This window comes from Podarcis bocagei (assembly GCF_964188305.1).
Source record: "Podarcis bocagei genome assembly, chromosome: 11".
In the NCBI taxonomy this organism is placed as follows: domain Eukaryota; kingdom Metazoa; phylum Chordata; class Lepidosauria; order Squamata; family Lacertidae; genus Podarcis; species Podarcis bocagei.
Window position 1 is genome coordinate 57,042,516 of NC_138136.1, and position 20,342 is coordinate 57,062,857.

Below are 20,342 nucleotides of genomic sequence, written 5' to 3' on the forward strand. Positions count from 1 at the left end.
GGTTTGTCTTGAGTGCTAAAACCTCTCTAAACACACACACACACACACACACGGTAGACAGCGCAAAGATCTGGAAGAAAAGTGGAAGATTTTGCTCAGTCAGCCCCTGCCGTTCCTTCAGTCTCTGGGATCCTGAGAGAGCGAGGTGGGGGAATATTTCTGGAAGAGTTCTATGGGATTTGATGAGAAACTTCCCATGTAGCTTTTGTGTGCAAGAATTTAAGGTAGAACAGGCAAGATGTGGTCTTTAGGCCCCGTTCTCCATGCTTTGGAGAGCAGGGCTTGTGCTTATTGTGTTGCCAAGAGATGGCAGAATCTATTTCCTGTGGCCTTTCAGACTTACCCCGACCAGTTACCAAAGACAGCGTATTCTACTAGCAAAACTAGGAGGTTAAACCATCTATCCAACTCATGCACAAGACCAGATGAAGATGGCTTCCTCCTCCCAGTCACAAGATAGAGAGCCAAAAGAGCCCTCCAGGGTTAAAAGGACCACTCTGCCTACTGACAATCAAATGGCTGCCATGTTGTTTTTAAAAGAGGCAGAAAATGGTTCCATTGCTCCAAAAGGGAGAGTGTCAAATTAATAATATGTCTTTTTCTGAAGGAGAAGTAGGCTAAGCCTGTGGCTTGTGGAGAGATGTTCTAATCCTTCCTTGGGAGACCCATCGTTTAGATCCAGCAGAAGGAAGCGAAATTCATCCTGGGCTTGTATCATGTCCAGCACCAGCAGATAAGCAGGAAAACAGTTTCCCGCTCTTTTCTCCCAACCCCCAAATTTCCTTCCAATTTCCACTTTCCCTCATTTTCTTTAATTTCCTACCTCACCGCAATCTTTTCCCGAGTCAAATGCTGCTAAGGGAAAAGAATATATATATATTTCTTTTGCTTTTTTCAGCGTAAACAGGATTTTGTTTTTTCCTGTTTTCACCTAAGCAAGGCAAGAACTTTACTCTTGTGTCTTTGTGTCCCATTCCCTCCCCCCCCCATAATGTTTCAGCCAGGCACCAAAATAAGGAACCTTATGGAAAAACGAAAAGATAACAAAAGCCCCCAATGCGATGTTTGGTGCAGATTAGGTTAATAGCAACAGACCCACCACAAGATGACAGGGCATCAAAAGACGACATTTCTTTAAGCGTACATGCTCTGGAAGCCATCCATAGAAATAGCTAAAGAACCCCTAATGTGTTTCTACTTATTCAAGAGGTATATTATATACAATCCTTTTGAGAAGCAGGATTGAGAGGCCATAACTAGGAACATTATGTACCGTCCTTCCCACAACTAACTCTTCCCGCCGGCTTTCTAGCTGCGTATACCCATGCTTCGCAGTCAACAAGGTGTCCCGGATCTCCTCCTACCTCTAGATATTATAAACCACCAACTCTTCTTCTTCATCATCACCATCATCATCTTTTCTGTCTTCCTCATTTTCGTCTTCCTCTTCTTCTTCTTTTTAAAAATTAATTTAATTTTTATTTTTTTTAAATAATCTGCGAATGTGCTTGCAGGCTTTCTTCACACACACACACACAAAATCAAATGGCTCAGAAAGGCAAAACTTTTGCTGCAAAGGGGCTGCGACGCCCCAGGAAGGACCAAGAAAAGGAAAGGAAAAGAGGACACATCCCCAGAGGTGGTTCTCCTCTCAGCTGTCGGACCCGAGCTGTGTTTCAATGTCCACTCGGCAGATAGGGCATTTCTTGCTGGTCGCGAGCCACTGGTCCACACACACTTGGTGAAACAGATGCATACAAGGTAAACGCCTGGAAAACAGAAGGTTTGTTATCTGGGCAAGAGGTCGAGACTGAGCCTGGCACCATCATGCATCACCATCATGGCTGATGCCCACAGCTGATGCCTGCCCTAAGCTCCTCCTTAAAGGACGCGGGTGGCGCTGTGGGTTAAACCACAGAGCCTAGGGCTTGCCGATCAGAAGGTCGGCGGTTCGAATCCCCGCAACGGGGTGAGCTCCCATTGCTCTGTCCCTGCTCCTGCCCACCTAGCAGTTCGAAAGCACGTCAAAGTGCAAGTAGATAAATAGGTACCGCTCCGGCGGGAAGGTAACCGGCGTTTCTGTGCGCTGCTCTGGTTCGCCAGAAGTGGCTTAGTCATGCTGGCCACATGACCTGGAAGCTGTACGCCGGCTCCCTCGGCCAATAAAGCGAGATGAGCGCCGCAACCCCAGAGTCAGCCACAACTGGACCTAACAGTCAGGGGTCCCTTTACCTTTAAAGAACCCCTGGATGCTTAAGTCCAGTCAAAGGCGACTATGGGGTTGTGGCGCTCATCTCTCTTTCAGGCCAAGGGAGCTGGAGTTTGTCCACAGACAGCTTTCCAGGTCATGTAGCCAACAGGACTAAACTGCTTCTGGTGCAATGGAACACTGTGACGGAAACCAGAGCAGCGCATGGAAACGCCATTTAGCTTCCCGCCGCAGCGGTACCTGTTTATCTACTTGCACTGGCATGCTTACGAACTGCTAGGTTGGCAGGAGCTGGGACAGAGCAACTGGAGCTCACCCCATCACAGGGATTCGAACCGCCGACCTTCTGATCAGCAAGCCCAAGAGGCTCAGTGGTTTATACCACAGCGCCACCCGCGTCCCCCTCCTTAAAACTGGTGCTCTAGTCAAGGACTACTGTCTGATTTTCCCACAATGCATAGGAGTGGTGTTGTGTCCAGGGGAATTGTGGGAAATGAAAATGGCGGCTCTCCAGCACTTGTTCCTGTCACCGGGTAAGGTAGCCAGGTGCCCACTGACGCAAGACAAATCCCATTCCTTTAAACCTGGAACCCGCCCTGCTCAAAATGGATACAGAATTGGAGGCAGGTGGTTCTTAAAGGTATTATTTATTATTTATTATTTATTATTTATTATTTATTATTTATTATTTATTATTTATTATTTATTATTTATTATTTATTATTTATTATTTATTATTTATTATTTATTATTTATTATTTATTATTTATTATTTATACCCCGCCCATCTGGCTGGGTTTCCCCAGCCACTCTGGGCCACTTCCAACAGAACACTAAAATACATTAACCTATTAAACATTAAAAGCTTCCCTAAAGAGGGCTGCCTTCAGACGAGAGAGAAGCCCAGAGGTGCTATAAGGCCTTAGACAACCCCATCAGGAACCCTAGTTATAAACCTCTAGTTGTTTAGTTCATGAGGACCGACGTCTTGATTTGCTCAGAGGCAATATATGTCTGTGTTGTGGAGGGGAAGTTTGCGATAGAAACCCAGACCAGCAAGCAAAGAATGGAAGTGATGAAACTCTGAGGTGGGGTGAGGTGGATGGAGAAGGAACATAAGAAAGATTTCACTCAGAATCCCTTTGGAGAATAGTTATACCTCACATCCTCTCCGTCTTCCAGCATCGAGAGACAGATTGTGCATTTCTCATCGGTGTCCGACTCCTCCCCATCTTCCTTTACTGCTTTGATTTCCTGCGGTCTCCTCTGTCAAGAAGGTCAAGGAAAGATCACAGCATTACACAAGATGGCCGCCTCAAGGCCTTCAGGAGCAGGTGGGGATTTAGATGGCAAAGAGCTTAACCCAGGCCTCCCCAACCTGTGGCTCTCCATATGTTTTGGCCTACAACTCCCATGATCCCTAGCTAACAGGACCAGTGGTCAGGAATGATGGGAATTGTAGTCTGGAACATCTGGAGGGCCAAAGGTTGGGGATGCCTGGCTTAACCAATGCCCTCACTGGGCACATTCAGTTTAAGGAAACCTGCCCTGTTGAAAACTCTATGGATGTTGAATCTAGTTAGCACTCCGCCTGTCTCCGTGGGAAAGAGAGGTTGATGGATGTGTGTGTCGCAACCTGTCACCTGGAGCGAAGAGTTTTAAGGTCATACACAGTTAACATGTCAAAGACATCACCGGTTCTCTCGGAAGCTGAGGCCTCCATTAAGACCCATTCCTCATAACAAAATACCAGTCAATGCAGGAGTTTATGGGAATACTTAAAATAAATTATTGTCATTACTACTACTACTACTACTACTACTACTACTACTACTCCTTTCCAAGCAGCCCAGATTTGTACATATGAACCCGCAGAACAAATAGATGATACAGATAAAGTAGGCAGAAAAATACATTTTAGTCTCTTTCCTTCAGAATATTAGAATTCAGAGTCATCCAGCATGAAACCGTTTGGCAGTACTTGTTTTTACACCCTTACCACAAGATGTGGTAGCCACTGATTTTAGGCAAATTCATAGAGGGCAAAGATTGTGTTGCATCCACACCTGTTCATTCATTCTTAAAAATGAAAAGTTAAAGACTTGTTGATTGTCTTTTTTTAAAATAATAATCAATTTTTGAAGATGCCCTGTATGAAAAAACAACAACCTGGTTGTTATCTGCCTATGATTTGTCAAGCTTAATCCAGTGATGGTAAGGCGGCTGTTATGCCTGCAAATTTCATCGACTTTTGCAATTAAAAAAGTTGTAGCCAGCATCAGCCTTGCCTCCAAGAATGGTCAGCGCCTAGTGTCAATTCTGGTAGGATGAGATGTTCTTCCAACTCTTACCTTCTTGTATTTGTGTGGGAAAGTGAACCGTTCAATGGTGTTCTGGACGGCCCCCCTGTTCACACTGCCCAGCCTGTCTTCCAGTTGCAAAAGCTCCTGAAAAGAGGGAGGAAAGAGAAAGGAATGAACAGGAGACCTTTCAAATAGCCACCTGTTAGCCATCTGAGATGGCAGACCCAGAATCCTCATCTCCCCACCCTTTCCCTGTCCTTTACTGGTCCAAAGAAGGTTTTCTTTTAATCAGGTTTATTTTTAAAGTCACAGGAAATAAAATGACTTTCAAAATGGGAATATACAGGAAGTTTGACTGATATGAAATCAAACAATTGGTCTTATCTCACTCAGTATTTTTTGCATCAGGTGTGTGTGTGTGTGTGTGTGTGTGTGTGTGTGTGTCTAATACTGACTGCTCTTCTAGATTCCTTGCTGTGGTACTGTAATGCCCAAAAGGTTGTATTGCCCCAAAGCCCCTCCAAATCTTTCTATCTGCCCTGTCCCTCCCTCCCCCCTCTCCATCTGAAGGTAGCCCTGTTTAGGGAAGCTTTTAATGTTTAATAGACTATTGTATTTTTATATACTTTTGGAAGCCGCCCAGAGTGGCTGGGGAAATCCAGCCAGATGGGCGGGGTATAAATAATAAATAATAAATTGACTGACCCTGTGATACTGTGAGGGAAGGGCTCTCCAAACTCCCCCTCAAATTGCTCATTTAATTTTTAAAACTTTTCAAAAACCAAACTTAATAACCAATTACTAATACTTTACAAAATAGTGTAGAATAGCTGCCTGCAAAGCCTTCGGGAAGGCGGCTGTTAAGAGTGGCAGTTCTCCCTATGCCCACTTCTATACTTTGATCATGCCCACTTTGGCATTCGACCCCCAAAAAATCCAAACCAGGAGAGATAACTCAAGAATAAACCTGAGTTTCTGCCTGTGGCTTGTTTTGAGTGAGCAAATCACAAGTGCTGATTTGCACCTAACTCTGACTTGTGTCTTCCCAGCATGACACAGGAAAGAGGGGGATGGATGTGATTCAGCAGTGCACACCAGCACACGACTCGTTTGCAATAAGCCATCATTTATTGGCAGGGCCTGCTCAAAACATTTTGCTGCCTGAGGCAAAGGACAAGATGGCGCCCAACCCCGAAAGCACATACAGAAGCTAATTGGACTGGGAGTTGATTTTTACTCCAATACAGGTGAAAGGACATGTCTTCCACTTTAGTTGAGGGCATCGGGCTAATCTAGAGAGTACAGAGTAGCCATGGGGGACTCACAGCTCTGGCCATTCCCCACACCCCAGTGTCTGTCACCTGAGGCAGCTGCTTCACTCTGCTTCATCATAGGGCCGGCCCTGTTTATGGCTTGCTGTTACATGAGATAGGTAGCCGTGTTGGTCTGCCATAGTCAAAATAAAAAAATTCCTTCCAGTAGCACCTTAAAGACCAACTAAGTTAGTTCTTGGTATGAGCTTTCGTGTGCATGCACACTTCTTCAGATACACTCACACGAAATGTGTGAGTGTAATTCGGTGAGACGAAATTCAGATGCATGCACACGAAAGCTCATACCAAGAACTAACTTAGTTGGTCTTTAAGGTGCTACTGGAAGGAATTTTTTTATTTTGTTACATGAGCGTAAGGCCATAGTGGCTGAATGAATAAATGGATACAGATCCTGCAGGGGGAAAGGTCCAGAGGGTCATTCAAGCTGGGAGCACTTACTTCATAACTTTCCCTCACAGCGGACGTGTGTCTGTTTGGATTCAGTCCCTGAAGAGCAAGTAGCTGAAGCTGAGGATATGGGTAGTTTCTAATTTCATGAACAACCTGTGAGGCATTGTGCAAAATAAATAAGTAAGTACGTAAGTAAGAGTTTGTTAGTAGTAGTAGTATTCAAAATAAGACATAATGGCCTTTGAAAAGGGTTAATTCAAAGGAAGATTATCTGCTAGATTGGATCACCCAACATTATTTCAGATTATTAGGGTACAATTCTGCAGTCAGCGATGCAAGTTGTTCTTCGAGCACTTGCGTAAAGGAACCCAACCAGCTGTAGCAATTATTTCTGTTAAAGCTGTCGGATTATCCATTCAGAAAGAATTGCCTCCCACAGTGCCGGCTCCTAACTAGGAATCAGCTGACAGGAATGATATTTTTTTTTTTTTTATAAAATTTTTATTGGTTTTACAAAATTTTAGAAAACAAACAAACACTTAAAAGGACAAACATACATGTATAATTTCATATCATATTTTCATAAACCTCTTTTCTGGGACTTCCCCATACCCCCCCTTTCTGCATCCCAATGTCCATAATTTTATAGCAACTCCCAATTGTTACTTTCCAACCTCTGTCATCTTAGTCCTCTCCATATTCTGACCTTGTATCACTGTATCCCTTTGTTTCTGAGAACCACAACACTTTAACATTCATTAAGTTTATAATAGTCCTTAAGATAACTTTTAAATTTTCTCCATTCTTCTTCCACCGTCTCTATTCGTTGGTCGTGGATTCTGCCTGTCATCTCGGCCAATGTCATATAGTCCATCACTTTCATCTGCCATTCTTCCAGAGTGGGTAGATCACCCAACATTATTTCAGATTATTAGGGTACAATTCTGCAGTCAGCGATGCAAGTTGTTCTTCGAGCACTTGTGTAAAAGAACCCAACCAGCTGTAGCAATTATTTCTGTTAAAGCTGTCGGATTATCCATTCAGAAAGAATTGCCTCCCACAGTGCCGGCTCCTAACTAGCAATCAGCTGACAGGAATGATAGACGCCTGTATTTTGACTGCCTTCCCCCAGACAGTGACTCAGGCCCGGTCTACACAGACAGCAGATTGTGTCGTAAAACCATCCCTGGACTGTACCACTCCAAATGGCAGATGGAGAAATCACATGATTAAATGTTCCTGTCACCTCCGCATAGAAAACTAACATGTCAGGAAGAAGGGTTCTGGCATAGACTTTTTCCTGATATGCTGGTTTTTAAGGCACAGAGCATTTTCCTCATGGGAATGCGTCAGTAGCACTGTGGAAACTATGTTTCCCAATGCTACTGTAGCTTAGTTCCCAAGCATTGGTGCATGCCCAGTGCTGGAGATGGGAAGAGGGGCTTGGAGTTGTGGGGGCCCTTAACTTTGGAGGGACTTTGAAACATGCCTTCAAATATCTTTTGGATTTCAGTGCTGACTGTGGAGAATGGGCTGACTTGTCGAGAAGGGATAAAGACATTGTCAAGTTGGAGTCTCCCCGAGATCTACCCCTCAGTGAGAAAGGAAGGAAATTAAGAATAAGATCAGCAGAAGATAAAGTAAAGTGCAGGTATAAACATGAAGAAGACCTGCAGAAGGGACATGGAAAAGACTTAAGAGCCTTGGATAGAAGGTCACCAGGTTAATGGACTAGATGGAAGGGATAGAAAGGACTGACAAAACCCGAGACCAGGAAGAAGAGACGATGGATGAAGATTGGAAGAAAGTTTAAAAATCCATTTAGAGAATTAGTGTAAAATTAACGAGTGTTAGAAAAATGCTGGAATGAAACTATTTGGCTTTAGTAGAAATACTATAAGGAATTATGTATAAATAAGTTTTAAGTTTTAAGCTCTAGGGCTTTATATGGTAAGATAACGTTAAAATAAATTAAGGTAATTTAATAATAGAATATAGTGAAAGATGGAAAGGATTTGCTGAGATAATTAATAATTAGAATACAAAAAAGGGAGGTGTGAGGAGGTCGATGAAACAAGTTAATGAAAGATAAAGATTTGGGAATATTGGATTTGTTTTTAATTTTTTTCCTTTTTTGTTGTTGTTGGTTTTGATGTATTGTGTGTTTTGTATTTTTCTTTTTTTCTTTTTATTGACTTGTATTGCTTAATTGCTTGTTTTTCTGATTATATATATATATATATATTCTTTTCCTTTCCTTCTTTTTCTTCTTCTTCTTCTCTCTTTTTTATTCTCTGTAATTTTAAACTTGCAATAAATATCTTTTTTAAAAAAAAAGAGATGGGAAGAGGGGACAGGGCACCCCCACAAGGGAGGCAGGGGAGGAGAGAGACGTTGACTACCATATTTTTCGTTCTATAAGACGTACTTTTCCCCTCCTAAAAAGTAAGGGGAAATGTGTGTGCATCTTATGAAGCGAATGCAGGCTGTGCAGCTTTCGCAGAAGCCAGGAGAGCAAGAGGGATCAGTGCGCACCAATCCCTCTTGCTCTCCTGGCTTTGCTTTGCTGGAGAGGCGCTGCGCAGTTTTCCCTCTCTGCGCAGCGCCCCTTCAGCGAAGCGGGAGGAGAAATGGAAGGGGCTCTGTTTCTCCTGCCGCTTTGCAGGCGCTGAGCAGAGACGGAGAGAAATTTTATTTCTTGTTCTCCTCCTCTAAAACTAGGTGCATCTTATGGTCAAGTGCGTCTTATGGAGCGCAAAATACAGTGCTTCTCCAGCACAGATTAAAATCTGAGCCAGAGAAGAACTCAGAGGTGAGTGTTGTGAGCAGCCCAATCTTGCATGCCAGGCTGCTCACAGAGTGGTAAGGGGAGAGATGGGGTAGTATCTCCTGCCATCCCAACACTATTACCAAAGCAGCAAAAAGAGAAGATTGGGTGAGAGGAAACTGGGGGTTTGGGCAGGAGAGAGGCAGAAATCTGAGCCGGGTGAGAACCTTCAGATGCTAGCCCTATGAGCTGCCGAGTTTTGTATTTCCAAGCTGGGAAGCATCATTCTTTCAAGCAGTCCAAGAACAGATTAAGAACTCATTAAGCGCCCTTACGCAGAGCCAGACCACTGGCCCTTATAGGCTGGTATCGCCTAAGCTGACTGGCGATGGCTCTCAAGGATCAAATGAGCCTTGATGTGATGGCCTGGGATTCGGACTCGGAGGCTGAACTTGAGGGATCCCAGCCTGCGCAGGATTCCCCACCTCCAGAACCAGCTGAGCCGGGGCTGGGTCCCTCACCTGTGCTGGATCCTCAGGTGCAGGCACCAGCTGAGTCTGCTCTGGCTCCTGAGGTGATGGAGGACCCATTGCCTGCAGGTGCTCCACTCTCAACCCCGTCAGAGGAAGCTGAGGTTGCCTCTGGGTCTGGTAACCCTCCAGCCTCTCCTGAGCTGCAGAGGCTCAGGGCAGAGAGGCGGAGGGAACTAAGTTCCCGCAGGAGGAGTGCTCACCTCCAGGCCAGGAGAGGCGTGTGACCTGAGGATCGGGGCCGCCCTATGCCTCGGGGCAGATAAAAGCCAGCCAGCCCAGTCCCAGGTTGCGGGAACTACATTGTTGGTAGCCTGTTCCTGCCTGCACCCTGTCCTGCTCTTCTGCCAGAGTTCCTGACCTCATCCGACTCCCTGCCTTGGACCCGGCTTCAGCCTTGACGGACAGCCTCCATACTGCACCCTCGACCTTGGACTAGACTCGGACCTCACCGCACGGTTAACCCTCAGGACCAGCACACTTGAGCTGGAAATGCTAGGGATAGTATTTGGGGCTTTCTGCACGCAGAGAATGTGCTCCATCACCAGGTTCTGGTTACCATGCTGTTAGTCTAAGCCAGGCTTCAAGCTGGCCCCCAGCAACTCCCGCTTCGCTTACCATCTGCGTTGAGGACGTGTTCCGGGGGAAATGCTGCATTCGTTGTGTCGCTAAGTAATGCTGATAATGTTGTGGAACTGGCCTGACCTGGAACTGGTTGTGAGTTAGGCCAGCATCGACGCTGAGATCCCTGGAAGGGTGCAGAAATACGAATCGCTTTCAGGAGTTGTGCAACCTTTTTTATAAAAAGTCTCCCATTCCGCCACCCCCTTCCCAACACACATACACTTTGAGTTCAAACCCAATGGCTAATGCTGTTTTTATATCTTTCACCGGATAGAAGGAACATGAGCCCGGAGGCATAGTGACTCATCCAAATAGTTCAGAGTTTGGTTGGTATATACGTTAACCCTGTGGAGTTTCGAAGCACCGGTGGTCAAGAGAAGGAGAAAACAGCACAGCCAATTAAATGTAAAAAGTAGGGTGTGATTGTTACCGTATTTTTCGCTCCATAAGATGCACTTTTTCCTCCTAAAAAGTAAGGGGAAATGTCTGTGCGTCTTATGGAGCGAACGTGTAGTTGACCACTGGCTCCCTTTCCAGCCTTGCCCCCTTGCCCAGGCCTCCATTGTTGAATGTTCTGCAGACGGAGGGTGTTTGTTTCCCCAGCGACATGTGACTGGCCACCACAGTAGTTTAGATATTTGAACATTGCCATCATGTTTCCTGTTAGTCTTCCATTCTCCATGCTAGACACATGCCCAGCTCCTTCAACCATTCCTCACAGGAACTGGTATCACAAGACTTCTATTTAACCCAGTGGTGTAGCAAGGTCAGGTGGTACCCGATACGGAAAATTTCTTGTCATCCCCCTTCCCACACACATTGAAATCTAGTTGGACTCCCAAGAGACTGTGATCTACTCAGAGTACAAAAAGACTGGCTGTGATCTACCCATTGTCATTGCCAGGAGTTGCTGAGCTTTTTTGGGGAACGATTGACCAAAGCTTTTTTAGTGAATGCTTGGCCTATGTTGTTGAGCTTGCCTGCATGTCTCCTCCAGCAGCCAGGCAGCACAGTGCTGTCAAAACAAAGCAACGAAATGCGGTGCAACTAATCCCCTCCCCCTCATGGCTCAGGGTAGGTGGGAGTCGCAGGCGTGCAGCACGCCAAATGTCACCCACCTCGGTAATGACACCCGGAGCGGTCCACCCCCATTGCCCCCACCTTGCTCCGCACCTGATTTCACCCCAGTTGTCACAGCAAGGAATGACTTACCAGTCTGTTCCTTCCGCTAAATATCTGGGCTGGGGGCCCATGGGTTGAGGAGTCTGCAGTTGATGGCCAAATTCGAAGCTTGGATGTAACCGATGAGGTTGGACAGAGATACGCTCCTGAGTCCGCCTGCAGGGTTGAGGAAGAAAGGTGAGCGAAAGGGGCTCATGTTTGACAACCACCCCCACAGTTCTGAATCCTGCATCCAAAGCAACACTGATAACCCTGTTCAGACAACTGATTCAGGGTCCGTGAATGCACGGGGTTGGGTCAAAGGAAGCAGCCAGGTCAAAAGTATAGAATTTGCTCCCATGGGTGGCAATTATAGCCATGACAAATTCATGGAAATGGCTATTGATGGCTACTAGCAATGATGGCTATGCTCTTGATCCAAACTGTGTGCTTCTGCATATCAGTTGCCAGAAACTGCAGGAGGGGAAATGTTTGGGTCCTGTTTGCAGGCTTCCCACAGGCATCTGATTGGCCACTGTGAGAACAAAATGCTGGACTAGTTGAGCCATTGGGCTGATCCAGCAGGCTATTCTTATGTTCTTGCCTCCCTTGTCCAGTATGGTGGTACCTCTGGTTGCGAACGGGATCCATTCCAGAGGCCCGTTCACAACCTGAAAAGAACGCAACCCGCGTCTGCGCTTGCGCAGGTCGCGATTCGCTGCTTCTGCGCATACACGAGCAGCAAAACCCAGAAGTAACCCTTTCCGGTACTTCCAGGTTGCCGCAGGACGCAACCTGAAAATGCACAACCTGAAGCAAACGTAACATGAGGTATGACTGTATTGTCTAGCCCTCTAGCCTTCCCCAACTGGGTGCCCTTGGACTACAATTTGACCAGGCTGGGAGATGGGAGATGGGTTTCAATAGCAACTAGAGCACAGTTGGTGAAGGTTGGTCTGTTCTGACTGGCAATGACTCTCCGGGGGGGGGGCAGCAGGGGAGAGAGAGATATGCTTCTGGATCTAAAAAAATTAATAACTGGAGATGCCCAGAATTGAACATGTGATCTTCTGCATGATAAGCATGCACTCTCCTATTGAGATATTGCCTTTCCCCATCGTTCATGAGCTACACACATTCAGCCTGTGAAAATAAACCCAATGGTGTGAACACTGGCTCTGATCATGTACTCAGGAACCCTGCAAGATGGAGGGCTATCAAGCATGCACAAGCCTATATTCAAAGCACAGTAGGATGTGATACCATTAACTAAGCTCGCAGTGAGTTTCTGCATAAACAGCAGAAGGCAAAATGCATGGCTGGTCCATGTCTTCTGATGTTCTGAGTATACTGAATGCAAACAGGGCTGTGCCTGCAGATTTAGTCACACTTCCTCGCCCACCTCACCAACTCACGCATGCACACGTGCATGCACACGCATCTTCACTCACCCTGGATCAGTTGCCTGCACAGAGCTTAATGGTGACCTGCAGACAAAGCATTCGAGTCAATAGAGTGTATTCACAGATTGGACAAAGTATTAACGACAGCTTTTCCCAAGCTAGTGTCTTCCCAACGTTCCGGACTACAGCATCTGGCAACCCTGACCATTGTGCCATGCTGGCTGGGGATGCTGGAGTTGTAGTCTGACAACATCTGGAGGTTGGGTGAAGCTGCAGTACATATTAATTGCTTACACAGAAGGTCCAGGTATTCAAGTGAGACAGTGGTTTCAAGGTTGGCCAAGCAGGGACACTCTAGAGCCGTGGTTCCCAATGTGGGGCACACGCCCCACAGGGGGGGAATTTGATTTTTAAGGGGGACAATTTGGAAGCTTGTTTAGACCAAGTTAATGGACTTTTAGGCTTCCTCCATGTGAGTAGGAGTTCGCTTTTTGAATAATAAGAATTATATTTCATGGGTGGGGGCATTAGGATTTTAGAGGTGCTTCGGTGGGGCATGGCCAAAAAAAAGATTGCTCTAGAGACAGACACGCTGTGGTTTGACCCCATTTTATGTATACTGTTGCTGTGCATAGAGTTTCGAGATTTTAGGCCAGGGATGAGGAACCTATGGCCCTCCAGATGTTGTTGGAGAACATCTCCCATCTTTCCTGACTGTTGTCCATACTGACTGTGGCTGATGAGAGTCCATCAGTATCCGGAGGGCAACAAGTTCCTCCCAGACCTGCTATATACCAGAATTAAGTAGTAAAGTTTTTTTCTCTCTAGACGGTACCACTTCAGCCCTCAGAAGCAGGAACAGGGTGCTGCATGCTTATGTTTATTTATTTCATTTATTTATAGAAATATTTATATATCACTATATCATAGACAGACAGATAGATAGATAGATAGATAGATAGATAGATAGATTAGATAAGATATAGATATAGATATAGATATTTTGCAGGGATTTGCAACAACATAAAAATATAAAATGAAACAATAAAATCATGAAACATTAAAAGCAACCCAAAAGCAAAAATAAATTAAAAACAAATATCAGTTGACCATTTGGGGGATGCTGCCCCATGCGGGTGGGGAGTGAGAATGACACACAAATTGGGTGTCAGTTATAAAACTAGCAATGCTTAGTTATTATGGTAGGCAGCCATTGATAAGCCCATCCTCCACTGATTTAACTTACAGCCTTTGAAAGCCACCCACCTTTGCTAAAGGTTTTTGAGGGCAAGAAAGTATGCATCAGCAATGGGTTTCCTGCCTTGGCAGGGGATTGGACTAAAACAATGTTCTTCAACCTTAGGTCCCCAGATTTTGTGGCACTACAACCTCAGCCAGCTTAGTTAATGGTACGGATTGATAGGAGCTGTAGTCAGGGCCGGCCCACTCATGAGGCAAGGTGAGGCAACTGCCTCAGGCGGCAATATCCACCAGGGCAGGGAGATGTCTATCTTTCTTTCCTGTAGATATTCACTTACCCATTCTTCCCTGGTGGGGAGGCAGGTGCCATGGAGAGCTAAGGCACCAGGAAGAAGGCTACGGTAGAAATAATGTCCCTGGTGTGCTAGCTTTCTGCATGCAGGGATATTTGTTTTGTTTTTTTGCAAAAGCAGAACTGCAACTTGCACAATCCGTTGGCCACGTTGGCTGGGGCTAATGGGCTCAGAAGAGTCCAACAGCACGCGGAAGACATTGGCTGTTAGAATGTCCCAAACTTGTAACATTCATGATTTTGGCTGATGGTGGAGATGCTCGCTCACCTGGGATGAGGCATGAGTCTGCGGTGCTGGGCCTCGAGGAGCTGCTGCTGGAGGAGGTATTGCTGGTGAAGGGCCTGAGGTAGGAAAGAGGGTCCCGTCACTTCCTGGAATGGCAGGGCAGGCAGAGGCGGCAGGGGTGGGTGCAGGGGGCCTCCGTGCTGGTGCGCGGTTGCCATGTGAGGCTGGACGGCGTGAGGCAGGGGGAAGTCTGTGGAAATCTGAGGCTGGGGGCCCAGGTGGAAGTGCCGGCAGGAGGTAGCATGAGGATGCTGAGACCTTTGAAAAGGAGCGCCTGGAAGGGAAAAGGCGGGAGGACGGTCAGAGGTGCTCTGCGCAACCCGAGGCGTGTTCACACATCGTGTGCACAAGTGCTGGTGCGAAAGAGGGTACACTCGTGAAAGAGCGACTCACTTTGAACAGAAACGCAATACGTCTCACCAGTGGCGTAGCGTGGGGGGTGCAGGGGGGGCCGGCTGCACCGGGCACAACATATGGGGGTTAGGGTTAGGGGGCGCAAATTACTTGCCTTGCCCCGGGTGCTGACAACCCACGCTACGCCACTGCGTCTCACCATAGTCGGTGGGGCAAAGCTACTCAGTCTGCTGTACAACTTCTGCTAAATGCTTAAGCAGGGCTGTAGCATGGGGGCCCACAGCCCCGGGCGCAGGATTTGGAGGGGGGGCAAGATAGATGTTGTTGTCCCCGGATCCCCACCCTGATTGCCATCAGAAGTCTCTGTGTCCCAGAGCCCAGCCTGGCCTTGGCACCGCGCCTCCTGCCCCCTCACTGAATGGTTATTCGGTCAGTGTTGGGGAGTGTGCCTGCCAACGGCCGCATCAGCTGACCAAGCTCCCCCTTGCATGGGTACACAGGCAGGTGGCACAGCGCAGCCCTGGGAACCCTCTGTGCCCCACACCCACCCAGCAGTGGCAGTAAGGGTTGGGCTGGCACAGTGGATTTTGTTCACCCTCCGTGCCAAGCCCTTGCTCCTGCCTTGTGCATACACATGCCCCAGGTGCCAACAAAGGACTCAATGCCCACCGTGCTGATAGCCAACTTTAAGCCCTGCACCCACTACCAACACCGTGCCTCTCCCTCGATTAAGCACTTTGAAATATACTCGGAGTCGAGAGTGGATTTCATGCTCTTTATTCAGCTCATAGCGGTGAGGAGGAATGGAAGTTCCCCCAGAATGTCTGCTTTATATACATTATTTACACAGTGGGCCCCACGTGATTGGCTAATTCCAGGATTCTCCTGTAGGCCAATCAGGTTGTGGATTCACTTCCACCTGGAGCTGGATTGGGTGACTTCTGTGGACCAATCAAACTGCTGCATTCTGGATCCTATTGTTCTAGGACCAATCAGACTGCTGAATCCTATTGTTCTAGGACCAATCAGACTGCTGAATCCTATTGTTCTAGGAACAATGAGACTGCTGAATCCTATTGTTCTAGGACCAATCAGACTGCTTCATTCTGAATCCTATTGTTTTAGGACCAATCGGACTGCGGCATTCTGAATCCTATTGTTGAAGGACCAATCATACTGCTGCATTTTGGATCCTATTCAACTCAGTACATAACACACTTGAACTTGGATTATGACTTCTGCCACAAACTTTAAGGCGGGCACAGCTTTCACATGGCATGCAAGAAGCATCTTTGGACTGGGTAAGCAAACAGGCCCTTCTTCGAGTGGGTTGGGCTTGAGCCGTCTGTTTGTGCCAGTGCTGGCATCTGAGCGACCAAGGCAAGAGGGGAGAAAACCATGCTGGCAAGTCCTTCCATGCCTCCCTTGTGGGCACAGAGGCTCGCCAGCAGGGGCAGGAGGGAGGGCTGGGCTCTGTGGGGAAAGAGAAGGAACAGGTCTGCCTGGCATTGCCCAGGTGGCTTTCCCTTTCGACAACCTACAGAGCTCCTCTCTAGGGTCTGACTCGTGGCTTCAGGTTCCTTCTTAGGCAACGCCAAGATTCTTGGGGATCAGGGCCAGCCCACCCATGAGGTAAGGTGAGACAGCCACCTCGGACAGCAGATCCCAATGTTTCCCAATTATTCCCAGCCTTGTTTCTGATGTCGCTCTTCATCCACCCCTCATTCCTTGGTGGGGAGGCACCATTTTGTGGTTCGCCTCAGGAGCCAAAATGTCTAGGGATTGCCTTCAATTCCAGTTCCTCCAGTTCTTCCTACTGGTCTGTGTTAAGTTGTGGGTGAACATATTAGACGACACAGCAATCCTTCAAACAGCTCTTGTTTATTCACAGGCCCAGAACAGAACTGGGCTGAAGGGTTCAGCGAACCTGCTTATATAGAGCTCAACTACAAAGCAACAGTAACAACTTTTTGTAACTATCCAATCACTGAACGTCACTTTCAATTCCTTATTTGCATATGTGGACCTGAGTGAAAACTATCTACAGTATCCCCCTGCTGGCCCAGGGTGAGAACTTCAGTACATAACAGTCTGACCAGCCTTTCCAGGACATCTCCACAGGACACAAACCAGAGGCGCCAGACTGCCCACAAGATTGAGGGAGCCTAGCATGCGCTGTGTGGGGGATGATGTCATGTGTGTAACATGTGATGTCGCACATGTCAACCAACCCCATACAGGCTGGTGGGACCTTCTGTCAGGCCGTGCCAGTCCCCTCAGCATCTCCTGATAGGCCAGTGTAGCCTTCCATGATGTCACGTCCTCTGGAGGATGCCAAGCACTCATGCCTGGCCCCCTCAACATTGAGGGGCACCCTTCAAACAAAAATTGAGGGTGCTGAAGACACCTCAACCCCCTGGAGTTGACACACATGCCCGCTTTCACTTCTCAGGGTTATTTCTACATAAATCAGACTCATTCCGGACACTCCTTCAAATACAGGGTTCTTGCCGTCGGGACGGAGATACAGGTCGATGAAGACAAGAACGAGTCGTCTTAAGAACAGCTTCTTCTCCAGAGCGATCTCGGCCCTGAATGGGAAGCCTGGACTTTGAAAGTCATCTAATCTCCCTTGCTGTATTATATTGTATTGTTTAATTAGTGTTTTTATGGAGCAGTCAAGTAATTTTGTTGTCCCCGAAGGGGGCAATGACAATAAAGATATTCTTATTCTTATTCTTCTTATTATTCTTTCAAGTAAAGTAAAGCAGGGCATATAACCTCTTGATTCCGCCCAACAGGTGCAGTGACCATTTTAAATATCTGAAGGGCTCGGTTTTAAAACTTCATAATTCGAGATGTGGAAAATATGGAAACAACAGGAGAAGCAGGACTAAGATGTGGAGATATGCTCCAGAGATCCAGACCGTGGGGAGCCCCAAGAAATTAATAAATATAATTTGGACTGGATTGGATATTTAATTGGATGGTTTTATTGGAAGATCAATAAAAATTATTTTAATAATAATAATAATAATAATAATAATAATAATAATAATAAAAAATATCTGAAGGGCAGTCACAAGGAAGATGGAGCAAGCTTGTTTGCTTGTTTTTTGCTGCTCCAGAGGGTGGGATCCCCAACCAATGGATCCAAGTTACGAGATGAACCACTAGGAAGAACTTTCTGGTGGTAGGAGCTGTTTGACAGTGGAATGGACCACTCTGGGAGATGATGGGCTCTCCTCCTTCAGAGGCTTGGATGGCCATCTGCCAGGCATTTTTCTGCTGGGATTCCTGCATTGCAGAGGATTGTTCTAGGAGTCTAGTAAGCTTCGCTTTCAATCTGAGTTTTTATTGAAGACAGCAAACAAATGGCCCCGTGAAAGCCCCTAAATTTATTGAGACAAAAAGATGCAGGTGTCCATAATCCCTGTTAGGCTCATGCATAAATCTCCAGTCCCCCATTTCCCGGGCTTAGTTTTAAGAAATCCTTACTCAGAAAGTCTCAAGAGGCTTGACACCTCTTGGGTGGTCCTAATCTCACTCAGCCTTCAGGCAACCTTTGCATAACCTCCCATTAAGCCTAAATTAAACCAAGCAGGACCTGCCTTCATCAGGAAAATATCCCCCTTCTCCTGGCCAGATGAGATATTGGGGAAATAGGTGAATCTGTCAAAATCTCTCTCTCTCTCTCTCTCTCTCTCTCTCTCTCTCTCTCTCTCTCTCTCTCTCTCTCTTTCTCTCTCCATTTCCACTTTAGTTTATGGATAAATATATAGTTGATCCTCATGAAAAGTCACCCGCATTTTAGTGTGAATTTCTCCTGATACACACACTTTTGCACGCAATTTTACCCAATATACACATTTTTTTCAATGCAATTTCCCGGAAAACAATGTGTTTTTCAATGTTATTTTCACTAATGCAGACATTTCTGTACCCATTACTTGAGTAGAGAACTGTGCTGCAAAATTCAGAGAAGTGCAAATTCTGAAGGATGCCCAATCTCATATTGTTTCAGAAAATGTGGATCGATCGGGTAGGTTCAAAGCTAGTCCAAACTTTGGAGAGTACAATCCTGTTTCCTCAAGTTCTACCATTGCAATCGGTTGTATTTCCAGGCAGTTTCACTAGCTAGTTGCTCACCTCCATATGACCCCAGGTTTCCAAAGTGTGGCATCCATCACTTGCCCCTTTCCGTAGCTGAACTGTTGTGGTTGCTAGACAAGCAAATAGGTCTGAGCGGAAGCTGACGAGTGGCTGCAATAAGGTATGGCTGCTTGTCGCAAAGTTTCTGGTGTCTCCCTTAAGCAAGGAAGAAACAAGGCTGCGCCCCTGTGCATTTCCCAGGGCAACAACATCAGAGAGGGGGCAACCTGCCAGGTGAAACTTTGCACATTTCTTCACATTACTACCTGCTTCCTCCCACTCAGCTCTCAGATGGGTACCTCTCCTACCTGAAGATTAGGAGGAGATTGAGATGAGAGTACAGTGGTGCCCCGCAAGACGAACGCCTCGCGAGACGAAAACTCGCAAGACAAAAGGTTTTTTCATTTTCGAGTTGCTTCACAAGACGAATTTCCCTATGGGCTTGCTTCGCAAAACGAAGCTTGCCCCCGCACCCCGGACCTCTTTTGAAGCAAGGGGTGGCGGGGAGAAGATCGCTTCTCCCCGTTGCCAGCCCCGCAATCTCCGCAATCTCCCCTCTGTCCCCAGACCCCTTTTGAACCAAGGGGCGGCAACAGGGAGAAGCGATTCTCCCCGCTGCCCCTTCCCTTGCTTTAAAACAGGTCCGGGGACAGAGGGGAAGGCCCGCGGCGCTTCCCCTCTGTCCCCGGACGGTCTCCATAGGAACGCATTGATTGATTTTCAATGCATTCCTATGGGAAACCGTGCTTCGCAAGACGAAAAACTCGCAAGAAGAAAAAACTTGCGGAACGAATTAATTTCGTCTTGCGAGGCACCACTGTACAATAAAGATGGGGCACCTCTGAGCATGTGCAGTGTACTACACTAGCCAATAATAATAATAATAATAATAATAATAATAATAATAATAATAATTTATTTATACCCTACCCATCTGGCTGAGTTTCCTCAGCCACTCTGGGTGCTTGCCAATCGAGTGTTAAAAACAATACAGCATTAAATATTAAAAACTTCCCTAAACTGGGCTGCCTTCAGATGTCTTTTAAAAATAAGATAGCTGCTTATTTCCTTGACATCTGATGGGAGGGCATTCCACAGGGTGGATGCCACTACCGAAAAGACCCTCTGCCTGGTTCGCTGTAACCTCACTTCTCGCAATGAGGGAGCCGCCAGAAGGCCCTCGGAGCTGGACGATGGGGGTGGAGACGCTCCTTCAGCTATACAGGACCGAGGCCGTTTAGGGCTTTAAAGGCCAGCACTAACACTTTGAATTGTGC

The 20,342-nt window shown here is 46.7% G+C and overlaps 1 protein-coding gene across 2 annotated transcripts in view; it reads right to left on the reverse strand.

Moving 5' to 3' along the window:
- Positions 1-982: 982 nt before the first annotated feature.
- Positions 983-20,342, reverse strand: part of ARK2C (arkadia (RNF111) C-terminal like ring finger ubiquitin ligase 2C) — a 97,781-nt gene continuing 78,421 nt past the window's right edge. Inside the window, exons 2-9 of one of the 2 annotated variants that reach the window (XM_081213140.1) lie at positions 14,542-14,833; positions 12,770-12,805; positions 11,370-11,495; positions 10,152-10,281; positions 6,285-6,389; positions 4,561-4,656; positions 3,369-3,475; positions 983-1,769 (exon numbers count right to left, since the gene is read on the reverse strand). In XM_081213140.1, coding sequence (XP_081069266.1) covers positions 1,652-1,769; positions 3,369-3,475; positions 4,561-4,656; positions 6,285-6,389; positions 10,152-10,281; positions 11,370-11,495; positions 12,770-12,805; positions 14,542-14,833 — 1,010 coding nt within the window. In that variant the 3' untranslated portion in view covers positions 983-1,651. The remainder of the gene's footprint in view (positions 1,770-3,368; positions 3,476-4,560; positions 4,657-6,284; positions 6,390-10,151; positions 10,282-11,369; positions 11,496-12,769; positions 12,806-14,541; positions 14,834-20,342) is intronic. The other variant, XM_081213141.1, reaches the window with a different exon arrangement.